The sequence below is a fragment of the Liolophura sinensis genome, chromosome 6, assembly GCF_032854445.1.
Source record: "Liolophura sinensis isolate JHLJ2023 chromosome 6, CUHK_Ljap_v2, whole genome shotgun sequence".
NCBI classification, from domain to species: Eukaryota; Metazoa; Mollusca; class Polyplacophora; order Chitonida; family Chitonidae; genus Liolophura; species Liolophura sinensis.
Genome location: NC_088300.1, coordinates 47277147 through 47289796, shown reverse-complemented (window position 1 = coordinate 47289796; position 12650 = coordinate 47277147). Strand labels below are relative to the sequence as shown.

At 36.1% G+C, this 12650-nt stretch overlaps 1 protein-coding gene across 1 annotated transcript in view; it reads right to left on the bottom strand.

Annotated features, from left to right (window-relative positions):
• Positions 1-994: 994 nt before the first annotated feature.
• Positions 995-12650, bottom strand: part of LOC135467270 (tRNA (guanine-N(7)-)-methyltransferase non-catalytic subunit wdr4-like) — a 53152-nt gene continuing 41496 nt past the window's right edge. Inside the window, exons 4-10 of the mRNA XM_064745038.1 lie at positions 12306-12462; positions 11363-11475; positions 8221-8278; positions 3529-3698; positions 2225-2429; positions 1604-1673; positions 995-1199 (exon numbers count right to left, since the gene is read on the bottom strand). Coding sequence (XP_064601108.1) covers positions 1042-1199; positions 1604-1673; positions 2225-2429; positions 3529-3698; positions 8221-8278; positions 11363-11475; positions 12306-12462 — 931 coding nt within the window. The 3' untranslated portion in view covers positions 995-1041. The remainder of the gene's footprint in view (positions 1200-1603; positions 1674-2224; positions 2430-3528; positions 3699-8220; positions 8279-11362; positions 11476-12305; positions 12463-12650) is intronic.

The window sequence follows — 12650 nt, the reverse complement described above, 5'->3', positions numbered from 1 at the left end:
AAAATCTCTTGTAAAAATTTAAGAATTTATTAAATAGGACAACTGCTTGAGTCAGTCTTTGAAACACATCTTCACAGAAAGCATTTCTCTTATCAAAGACAATGATAGGTCCAAATGTAAATATCATCATTAGATGCATTCAATTTCCCGCCACAAAATACTTACACATTTTTGAAGTATTTATTTCACTGAAACAAGCACTATAAACTGTTTGAACTGAAAGGTCAGTTTTATGGATTTCATTTATAGTTACGTTAAATGGCCGTTATCTTCTGCCATGATACAAACTTTTGTTAAACAGAACTATACTTACAGAAATAAATTTAAAAAAATCTTCACCATAAATAATTCTAAACTAATATGACATGAAGATTTAAAAAAAAAAAGAAATTAATTACAAGTGCTTCAATTTTGAGATTACTTTAAAACTTTATTACACATCCTCAGAATGATGCTACTTTAATTTAATTTGTTAATGACACTCAAACGTATCAAACAAAAACCATTCATTCCTTTTATATCAGCAGGAAAATGCACACATGATAAGTCTTACAAAGTTTTGCATATACATTTTTTTTTCTTAAAATTAAAATACTTGATATACGTTTCCTGCATTCAACATAGACTTGAAATGAACTTTCTGACTACACTGCACGAACACATGAATTAATAACTCCACAGAAGCATGACATAAACTTTCTCATTGTACTCTATAAATACAGACTCTGCTGAATCCCTCGCCATACCGCCTGACCAGAAGGAATGATAAGTTAGAGCAATAAATCTTATTTCAAACAATGGATTCATACACTCATCTTTTCAATTAAGAAATTATAAATTTTGAGTTCTATGCCAATAATTTTCAGTTCTAAGGCCAAAAAAAAAAAAAAAAAAAACAGACACAACAAAGGTGTTTTTGGCAAAGACAGTTACTTTGAGTGCAGGTATTTTTCACCAATTTCTTCTGTGTAAGAAAAAGAAAAAGTCACTTTGCACATCTGTACATGGTTCTGCATCAACCTTAAAATAAAACTATCTGCATCAGTTTGCTTTCAGTTTTTTGGCAGGAGAAACACCTTGGTCTGTAGCTTGCTGGCCCTTGCCACCAAGTCGTTGTTGTTTTCGCTCCAGATATTCCTTCATGTTGTCTACCTTTGCTTTCCGTAAAACAGTAAACATATTTTCTACTGAAAGAGAGTCTGAAATGAGCAAAACAAAAACATATAGATTTTCCTATCATACAACCTCTTGCCTCCTAAAAAATTGGATTTTTGAAGATGTTTGGTATTTCCATTAGTAATGAAAAGAGCAGTGTGTATATCACTTGAAAATTCACTGAATGCAATGTCTTCTAATTTTACCCATTTAGGCCAGATTTGAAATTTATTGATTGAGGTAAGTTTTTATCATAAAATCAATCTGATTTACAATTTAGTATACCTTCACTGTTCAGCTTGATGATTCTAAGAAGACTATTTAAAACAAAAAAAAAAATAAATAAATTTCTGACATAAAATAAAAAAATCTACAGCCATAGTGTTTTTCAGTAAATTTCTATTAATTCATTTTTATAACAGAATGCTTGCTGTGAAAACAGACCTACCTTTGAAAAATGCCCAGTTACTGTTTACCTTCTCAATAGGTGTCACAGCATCATCAGAAGGATCGGTCACCTGTGGTTAAAAGCAGGCCAAGATAATCCAGACTGCAAAGAAACATGTGTATGCAAATCCAATTTGTATATCTGCATATAAATGCATTATACATCTGCATTCAGTATGCACATACTTGTGTCAAATTTCGGCAAAGTTAATCTTATTTGTAGTCAATTTTTGGGCCCAGCAAAATAAGCAGACATGTCAGTCTTCAAATTTACAACACCTCAGTCACCTTCTGATCAAAATGCCAGTTCTATTAACTAATAGAATTCTGGTTTGACTCACTGTTGGAAGCTTTTTTTTTTTGTTTTTTGTTTTTGTACCACAATCATGACTATCTGGCTAACAACCTTAATAAAGAGACAACATCGCTGACCACATCTTGCCACAAAGGCCATGAGAATAATGGAAGCAAAGGAACTTGACTAGACATTTAACATAAAACCTGGGTTAATCAATGACTGAATATGCAAAATTTCAGTGAATCACGCTCACTTGACTGTTCATTATCTTTTTCATTGAAATTCAATTACACTGCACGCCAAATTGTGCAAACAAAAGCTAACCTGACATAGCTGCCCCTCACAGAATGACCACACTGTGAGTGTTTCTCCCTCCACTGGTTGAAGAACCCATACAAAATCCGACTGATCACAGCAGATATCCCAGGGGGAATGCATTAAGGTCACTTCCTGTTTGAGGTCAGCGAAGAGGAAGACATCCCCCTTCGTTGTAGATGAGGACAGTGAGTAAATCCGCAGGCATGGTAAACTGTGGGTGAAAACAACAAGAACTACTTTAAAGATATATACTCAAGAACTTTTAACTTACACAGTGGCCATAAGTGTTCTGGGTAAAGGAAACCAGAACTTTTCACTCACACAGGTGCCATAAGTGTTCTGGGTAAAGGAAACCAGAACTTTACACTTACACAGTGGCCATAAGTGTTCTGGGTAAAGGAAACCAGAACTTTACACTTACACAGTGGCCATAAGTGTTCTGGGTAAAGGAAACCAGAACTTTACACTTACACAGTGGCCATAAGTGTTCTGGGTAAAGGAAACCAGAACTTTTCACTCACACAGTGGCCATAAGTGTTCTGGGTAAAAGAAACCAGAACTTTCCGTCATGGGATATGCAGATATAGGTGAATTTCACAAAACTTAATTTCGTAATTTTTCTCGTGAATGACATCGCACTTACGGCACTATAACCTAGACATCTTTTACGAAAAAAGTTACAAGAAATATGACTCATGAAGTTTTGTAAAAGTGGGCCATACACATCAATTATTGAACTTAAAACTGCGCAAATATCCACATGAGCAGCAATCTCTTATTGTAACCAAGGCTACACAAACAATGAGAGCTGGGTAAACTTTGCAATGAAATGCAATAGCAACACAACTGACAACTAGGCTGGACAAATACCTATTCAGCCAAAAAAAATTCAACTACAATCAATCAAAAGTGTGATCATTCAAAGAGAATATCTCCCAAAATGTTTCAGCACAGCATAAGTAAATTTAACATAAGTTTTTCGAGTGTTATATATGTCACGGCATCAAATGGCTTTGAAAGGAGGTTAATCATTGAGGAAATACATTCTATACTGCCATTTACCAGGACTAAAAATGCAGCTGAAGAATCAAAAGCTGGGTTTGAACACGCGACCTCAATGATTAAGGGCCTGATGTGTGCAGTGAGTCAGTGATTTAACTCTCACAGCCAGTGAAGACCTCGTAATTTAACAATGCATACGAAAATAAATGCTCTGAAGTTTCGGTCTGTTCAAAAAGCAGAATTTGACGGTCTGTTCAAAAAGTGGAATTTTATTTTTAAAAGTTGATACAAATAATAAAGAATTGTACCTATCATAAGCCACAAGAAGACAATGCTCAGCTGGAGAGTAACATAAACACTTAATAGCTGGAGTTATCTTCTCCTTCTCATCATCTCCTCCACCAGGTGGTTGTTCATCAGGTCTTGGGATGCATAGCAACTGTTTACCATCCACTGTCCAGAATCTGATGCTGCCATCCTGGAAACAAGCAGAAATGGAAATCTGCATGGCTGAGAAAATAGCACAGGTATCTTTATTCCAGCTCCAACAATCTTTTAAACAGTAATATTTTGGCAGTATTCTATCCAGAGGGTCTGTAAGCCTTTGACCAAACCAAAAGGCCTTAACTGTTTCATTACAGGACTCCAAATTTTTTGATGACTGCCCGTCACCAAAAAAACTTCGACTCCCGACGGATGAAACTGAAGGTGCTGACATTGTATATTTCATTCCAGCAGAGAGAAAGACAAATTCTAATAGATCTGGAGGTAGGGCAATGATCCCAACCAAAACGAATCAAAATTCAAATCGGGTAAAATCAAGTGTGTAGTTTATACTTTGGTATTTTTATCCTACAAGATGAAAATGATGAACACCATCATTACCAAGTCAACTCTCCAATAATTACATTGTTTGAATCAAAATTTCCACACACTTGAATATATAAACACTTTACTGACTTTAGACTTCATACTTCAGATACTTTGAGTAGATCAAGCAACATAATTTTAGGTCATAAAAAAAACGGAATGACATAAAAGAGAGCTTTACATTAACCTTCAAAATTCTGCATATTTTCTAAGTAAAACTTTAAGTATAAAACAGCACCTGATTATTTTCTATATTCAAAGTATCATAAAATGACATTAAATGTTCTTTGATTTTTTTTCAACCAAACAGAAGATTAGTGAAACTTGATTTTGACGGGGTTTCAATACCTCGCCATTACTGAGCAAAGTGACGTCACATTTACTCTAGCTCTTTAATGTTAGAAGAACTATCCTTATTATCGCCATGGCAGTAGCCTACATGTCAGGAAAAAAAGTTTTCACCGTGGATATTGGCAATGAAAGCCCAAGTGATCAACCATTTATATATGCTTCCAGAAATTAGACACATCAGAATAATTCTTTTTCTTCCACCACTTGAACTATTAGTGCAGGCATACGTGTGGACGACTGCAAGAACATGCAGATGGTTGTGGCCTTCACCTTAGCTCTGCCCGGTTTCCTTCCACCATAATGCTGGCAGCAGCTGTAGAAGTGTAGTATTCTTTAGCAGGGCCAAAAAGAGTAAAGCTCTCAATCCAACAGATAAAACAACTGTTGGTACCATAGACCTACTAACATTTACAATTCCTCAGTTAATTCCTCAGTGTAATGTACAGTAGAATGCACGGCCATTGCAGAAGGTTTGATCTGCGGCCTAGTTCAAAACATCTGCAGCTGAAATGGAGATTCCTGGTTTTTGGTCACCTCAGATTTAACAAATTTTAAAACATGGAAACATATTTGAATGTGTAGGACATAGGCCTACACATTCAAGTACATGTCGCTATCCGTTGTCTTTCGTTGTCAACAGTGTCGCTATTTTACGCACTAAATAAATATTTTGTGGATTGATCTGGGAGCAAAATATGTTTACCTGCCTGGTGTTAGTCCGGTCCGAGTAAAATTTTAAGTCAAGTAGATCTATCAGCAGACATGAGAGACAGGATTGATATTCTTATCTAAACTTGGCAAAATGGCTGTGCTCGACTACCATTAAATCAGTGATAGAGAGATATGACTGCAAGGTTACTAATATGGGTAAGAATTGTATCAACTCCCATTTTTATCCAGCGCATTGGCGGTGGTGGTGGTGAATTATAAAAATTATCGTGAACGTCAAAGAAGGCACCGTGGCTCGAACACCATGTGTGAATAATTTTACTGCTTTTTATAAAACTAAAACAGAAAGTGATGTCAGTAGTGATAATTTTAAAGAAAAAAATTATTACTTCAGAAAATTTACTTTTAAACGCTATACAATAAGAAGTCATCTTCCATTTCCAATAAACCTTCGGCATGCGTAAAGAAATTTTCATTAAACAACTTATTGACAAACTGCTTGCTAAACACTAAAATGAACAATATATTTGTATATAGGTGACTAAACACGAGTGGCCTAATGGAAAGATGAATGCGTTTTGGGACAAGACGGTTTGCTGTTTCCAACCCGATTTTTGATACGTTGTTGAATTTTACATGGCTCATAAATCAACTGGCTGGTGGTCGGTAAATGGCACAAACCTGAGCAGTTTTTCTTTCAAAATCAAATGCTAAAATGAAAAAATTTTAGTATCAAATATGAACTCTTGTAAGCTTTATCTCAGTGGGTCCCTTTTTTCTGCCTACTGCTATATGAACCATATGAAATTAAACTTCAAAATTAGAATAAATAAGGACTTTCATTATGCAGCCTATATTATTGTCCAGCTGTTTTGCTGCTAAAGTCACATTGCATACACAGAGAAATGGGGGAAGAGGGTGATTGTGTTTGCTCAGTGGACTGACAGCTGTATGTTCCATGCACAAACTATACCAACACTATCATCCCCAGCCCCTCCCCCCCCCCCCCACCCCCACCCTTAACACCTCTCTCCACACACATATTCTCCAGATACAGCACAAACATGCCTATCCAGGAAATTAGCTTTATCTGCTGCCCTCCCAACAAAAGCTTATGAAATTTGAGCGCGCTACGCTCCACAGGTTGGATTGACCATGTAGGCACACGCACACACACACACACACACTGGTTTGAACTGTCACAGGTGTCAGCTGGCAGTGTTAGGCTGTCTCTCTTTCATGTTCCTTGCCACATGCCTCTCAATTCTCACGATCAGTCAGTCTATTCTTTTCCTAAAAAACAGCTCCTAAAATTCACTCAAAGATTACCGACTTTTCAATTAACATACATCTTTTTTGCTATCCTATTTTCCACAGCATTTAAGTTTTTATCAGAATTTCATTTTCATGTACTTGTACTCTTCATCTATTCTAAATGACTATGCTTTTTCAAGAAAAAGAGTCTCTGATTATAGTTTGATATACATATTTATTTTACTCAAGAATATTTCCCTTATACGACCGTGGCCAACATTATGGTAGCACGAAACCTGGGAGAAACCCATGACCATCCACAGGTTGCTGGAAGACCTTCCCATGTATGGTCGGAGAGGAGCTTATAGTTTGAGGTGGAATAACTCACTTTTCTTCGGCTAAAATGTACGTGTAATTTTCCCCATTCTATTTATTCACCCACGTCATTTGTCATAACACAACTGTAAATCCCCAAAACTGCCAGAACGATTTGTGAATTCTTTTCTCACATTTAAGTCAAACATGGCTGGTAAAATTTGTCCTTTTATGCTGTTTTCAATAATCAATAATTCCACTTACAAAAAATTTACCCCACTTATCAATAAGAACTGATAACCACCTTTAATCAGGTGTGTTTGATAGGTGATTGCAGGTAACGGGTGCCAATTTGAGACATGCCAGTTGATGATAAAGCTTCACAAATGCCATAGTATTAATCACACCTCTTCAAGTGATCAAATCATTTCAGGAAGTGAAATGTTTATATATCGCTGAACAGGTGTGATGTGAGGTTCAAGATTATCTTGCTTTAACCATGAATAACTTTGTCTCCAAGAATCTGTTAACTTAAGAAAAAAAATCATTAGTAATAGAAATGGAAGTGGAAATTATTTAGTACTGCACTTAGAAATTTATATTTTCCTTGCAGAACACAAAACAAAACAAACGGAATAAGTGGGTTCGCATATCACTTTATATGAAATACACAAAGCAATATCCAAATCTATGGTAATTGGTTTATGTCAAAATTTCAATGAAATTAGTGGTTATAAAGTGTGTACAGGTGTGTATTACTAAGTATGTTAGGCAGGTGTTTTAGAGGACTCCTCCACCATCCTAAAACTGTGTATCATGTATCAAATAGAAGAAACAAAGCCCAAAGAGTGAAGCAATCTGCACCAAGGCTTCTGACTCACAGCTATCTGGTTACACTAAAGTGTGTGGTTGCTATGGTGATGGGATGGACCCAGGTTGAGAGGGAGGGGTGGTTTCCCAGGACAGTTTAAGGCACCCTGGGGCCAGGTTATCCTCAGAGGGAGTTTCTTTATATGATAGTTTTTTTTTCTGTTCTGATTCTCCCTTATTAATCACACACATTTCTAGGCGGATTTCTGCTATTTGTCTCATTAGTTTGTAGACCTGTTCAGTATACTATTCACTATAGTGTTTGCCAGCGTATATCATGATACAAATTATTTTATCACTGATAAATTTATATCTGTAGAGGTGTAAACAAAATTAATCAATCTAATATTTGTACACATTTGAAGGACTTTAAGGGAAATCATGATTACTGTTGAATGAAGTTTCAATCAATTTTTACACCATTTTCACAACTGGCTTATATGTAAGATATGATATATAAGAATTAGTGATATTTATGAGAATCAGAGATTAAAGGCATCAATTCAAAATATACCAAAACATAACAATTGTAATAACTGTAACAACTATCACAGTTTACAAAAGCTGTATTGCTTTAGAATTAGTTACATTTATATGGATTAATTAGTACACCACACAAAGTTAATTAACTGCAACAACTAAATAAAACGTGTTATAAATAATGTACTTACTCCTCCTCCAGACACAATCACATCTTTTTCCTTTATGTATAACAGTTTTGACACAAATCTGAAAATAAAAAAACCAAAAGTCAAATAAACCTTATTTAAGTAATGAAGCAACTCAAATTTAAAAAAAGAAACAGACTCAGTTTTTCAATAACTGGTTTGCTTGTAATTTGGTTTCCTTTTCCTCATCCCCAAATCCACAAATGAAAATACATTTATGTAGTTTTGCAAGATTCTGTAGCATTTCTGCACATTTCACTCCATCTAGTACTTGTGGTAGCATGTAACTAAAGCTTGAAGTAGGTCCACATTATAATAATAAAATGGACACCGGCCTAAAAAGTCCAAATGCTTGGATAACAATTGCGATTTGAGACGTCTGCAAACACAGCATTTTTAACATGTCAATTAACCATTGCTGATTGCACACCAGTGCTAAAACGCTGAGGATAAGCCTGTGTTTGTCTCTACATTTGTAATATAATCAGACGTAGTGAATGTGGCGGGACAGAATCGGACAGAGTAGTTTACACTGACACTACTGACAACACTCACAGCAGTATGCCAATGTGTCAAGCCCACAGCATTACCACCCACTTGTCACATTACATCCCTGCCCAGGAAAACTTACGATTAAACAACCCTGGGGACACAAACGTATTTGGCAAACGGCCTTATTTGTCTACGGAGGTCTTAAGTCTCCATGTAGCATGAATGGTTCAAACAATACTTGCTGGAGAAAAAACCAAGTTAAAAAAAAAAAAAAAAAAAAGACAACACCCGATGTATAATAAGGGTACTTAAAGTCCATTTATTAAAATTGGGAGGAACCAATGTATGATACTCTACATAACAGCAAAAGATGACTTGATCAATCCATTTGATTTTCACAGCTCCTTTTTAGTCACATCATAACATTTTCAGAGGGCATGCTAGCCAGCCCTTAGCATATTCTATTATTTCCCTGCCTTAGTAAAGAAATTCACCACCAAATCCTGAGGATTATATCTGTACATTTTATTGCACTGTTTTAATGTTTTGTATTAGACAAGATGTTGCCTACATTAACAATAATGCTGTACAATGTTTTATCAATAAACGTAAATCCTTTTGTATCAGACTCACAAAAAAAGGACCTATTCACTAATCATGTTGCAAACAGTGCTATTTCATGAAGTAAACAAAGGAACTTTCGGTGAGACCTCTCTACCACCACTAATGTATTAAACTTCCACAAGAAACAAGGCATGAGAGATAACCACCGATCTGAGGCAAGGATTCACAAATTAATAATAATGAAGTTGAGGCATCACCATCTAAATGTAAAAGGTATCACAAGTTTTCAACGCTATTGTTGGGATCTTTGTCAAGCGACAATTCACGAGTTGTTAGCGCCGTTGACATGGTTATGTTCTGATGTATATCTAAGTAATCAATGACAAATGCACCTGTCGGACTATCCAGCGAAATGACAGATTATCGACCTTAAAACAATTGTTCTGTTTGGTTGACAATTACAACTGAAGTGTCTGGGGAGAGTGACTGTCAGTCTGCTCACCAGATCTGGCCAACCGTTGACAGGCTTTTTCATGATTATACGCTAGTAGATGCAACAACATTACATCAATTGTGTCCAGCACGAGTGACATTCGACAGTGTTATCAAATTAACAATTACAAACAAATAATCAATCTTAACACGCCACATCTGCCACCATGACATTTTTCAAATTAAATTTTAGGGCTGTGGTTGATAAGCGTATAGAAAACACGTGTGCTTGTCAAGCCAATAAGTTGTTCAAAGGATGGCTCCCTAGGAAAAGCACAAGCCTGTTTGCTAACTGCCACTCAACTCTTCCCTTAGTCAAGGAAAGTAAACAGGCAATTATATCCTAAATTAAAATTCCTAGATCCTTTCTCCTTCAGGTAGATCATTTACAGGTCAAAGGTCACATTTACATCTCGATGTTACATGAAATACTGTGAGCTGTTTGAATCTCCCCTGCAAATCATCAGCCATTTTCCCAAAACTTTTTCATTTTCTCTGTAAATGACAATAAATTTTGCAAATATTACTTTTCATGCTGAAACATATTCCCAACCGCATATCACCCTACTTTCCAAACAAACCTCAAAACACTTTTGTAAGATCAATACAACTGTCAGACACCATCAAAGATGTGCAGCTAAGTCTTTGGTGAAATTTTAGGCAATTTGCCCTTCTAACGGCAATTAAGTGTTGTAGCTTCATAAGGTCACATGTAAATCATTTACAGAGGTAAATGTGTGCACTAGTGCCTTGTACTAGTGCCTTCACAGTATGAAATGTTGATCAACACAAAATAGTGCCATACGGTACATTCACTCTTAAACTTTGTTCCTTATGTAATTCTAAAACTTACCTGATTTCATTAAATGACAACAGCTGAGTCAACAATTACAGCAAATATTTCCCTGCTGATAAAATCTTCAAGTTTATCAACCTTTCATGTTAAAAGTATACGGAGCAGCACCACTTCAAGATAAAATTTGGATTCTTTAACAACGTAAATTTCATAATTATAAAATGAAAAGAATGTATCAATTACTTCATGACTAAACCTGTATAAAATACTTTCCTCAATAAAATAGGGATGATGTTAACAAACTGCTAAACAAGTCAACTGTATCACATTTTGAAGTCTTGGAAACTGATTGAATAGCTATTTTGTGAGAAAGTTGTCTCCAATAAACCAGAATTCTCCAATGTTCTTGAAACTTAAACCCAGTAGCAAATGCCAGAAAACACCTACTTGCAAATAATTTACATCTTTGGATGAGAAAATTGCAAAAAACAAATTCAGTCTAGTATGGGTAATGTTTAAGGCAAATTATAAAAAAACTGATGTATTAAAAAATGACAACCATGCTGAATTGAGCAAATGTGGGGTGAATTTTATCTGAATCTTTACCTTCACTGGAACCCTTATCTTATCATCCAATGAAAACACTATATTTCTAAGATCTACTGTGTAACAGTTCACAACTTGACCTGGCTGCACAGCTGATGTGGGTGCCTTAGTTCAGAAGCCCCACAACCACTGGGCCTTGGGCCTATGAAGATGTTTACCCAGTACAACAGCTGCTCACACTACAGTAATACCTACTCTGTGTGTCCAAGACAGTAGGTGTGGATGTTGTAAGCATTGGGGAAATGGCTGATGCGAACCTTCTCGTCTCGGTCACAAGTTACCATAAACTTATCGTCTCGTATCAGTATCTGAAAATCAGGCCAAAGATGCCAAAGCAAACATGGAGGGATGAGAGGGGAACAGTGCTTCAGAGCTGGAGTCAGATCCTTTCCGGTCTCTTCCAATTATATCCTTCCTGGTAGGATAGGTCTTAGCCTGTTCTAATCTCACTTTCATTGCTTCAATTAAAACCACCAACTGCCAATCACCAGTAATTAATTTTATACACGTTTGACAGAGGAATTGGGATTTGTCTAATCCTGCTCTAAAATGGCCGTCGACCTGCTGTTCTACATTAATTCAGAGCTTAAATGCACATAGAGAGAAAAATGTTAGCAATTCACAGGCTTTATTCTTAAGTTAATTAAGGCATGCATTTTCTTCAATTTGTCCTATGTTTTGATTTTCCTCTTGCACAGTACTGGTCTGGTCAACTCCACAAGGAAAGCATTGCAACCTGCTACAGCCAGGTCTGCAATTTTATGAAATAGGCCCCAGAAGAGCCAGTGGTACCTACTGTCACAAGACCAATTTGAAACTTAATCATTTTATAACGCACAACCATATATTTGATTTATTTACTTGATTGGTGTTTTATGCCATACTCAATAATATTTCACTTATATGATGGCAACCAACATCATGGTGGGAGGAACTCAGGCCATTAACAGGTTTCAAGCCGTATAAACAAAATAAAACTGGAAAATGTTTGGTCTTTTGGAATAATTAATGAAGGCTGTTTGAATAAATGAATAAATGGTTTTATGCCATTTTGGCAGTACAGCAACCGTATCATGGTGAAAACATGTTTAAAATAGGAAATCAATGTGATAATGAGAACATAAAATAGAGTACTCACCATGTCCAGTACCATGGACAAGTGACCGAGCAGAAGTTCCCCTTCCTCTTGCGGTCTGTCCACAGAAAACCTGAACACATCTCCTGATTTGTCAGCGACAACCACAGTCGCGTCATCCTGGCTGAACCTTAATGTCGTGCAGCGTCTCGCAACACACCTGCAATGAGAAATAGTGTTACAACCTATTAACACTGGTTGAAGAAAGGTAGAACTAGCATCAATGAGAACATTCAATGAGAACATGCAATGAATACCCAAATTCCTAAACCTTGCATATATGAAAGAACAATTTTCAGTGCAATTTGTTCATATTTTTAATTTGATTATTTTGTATAGATTACTGTC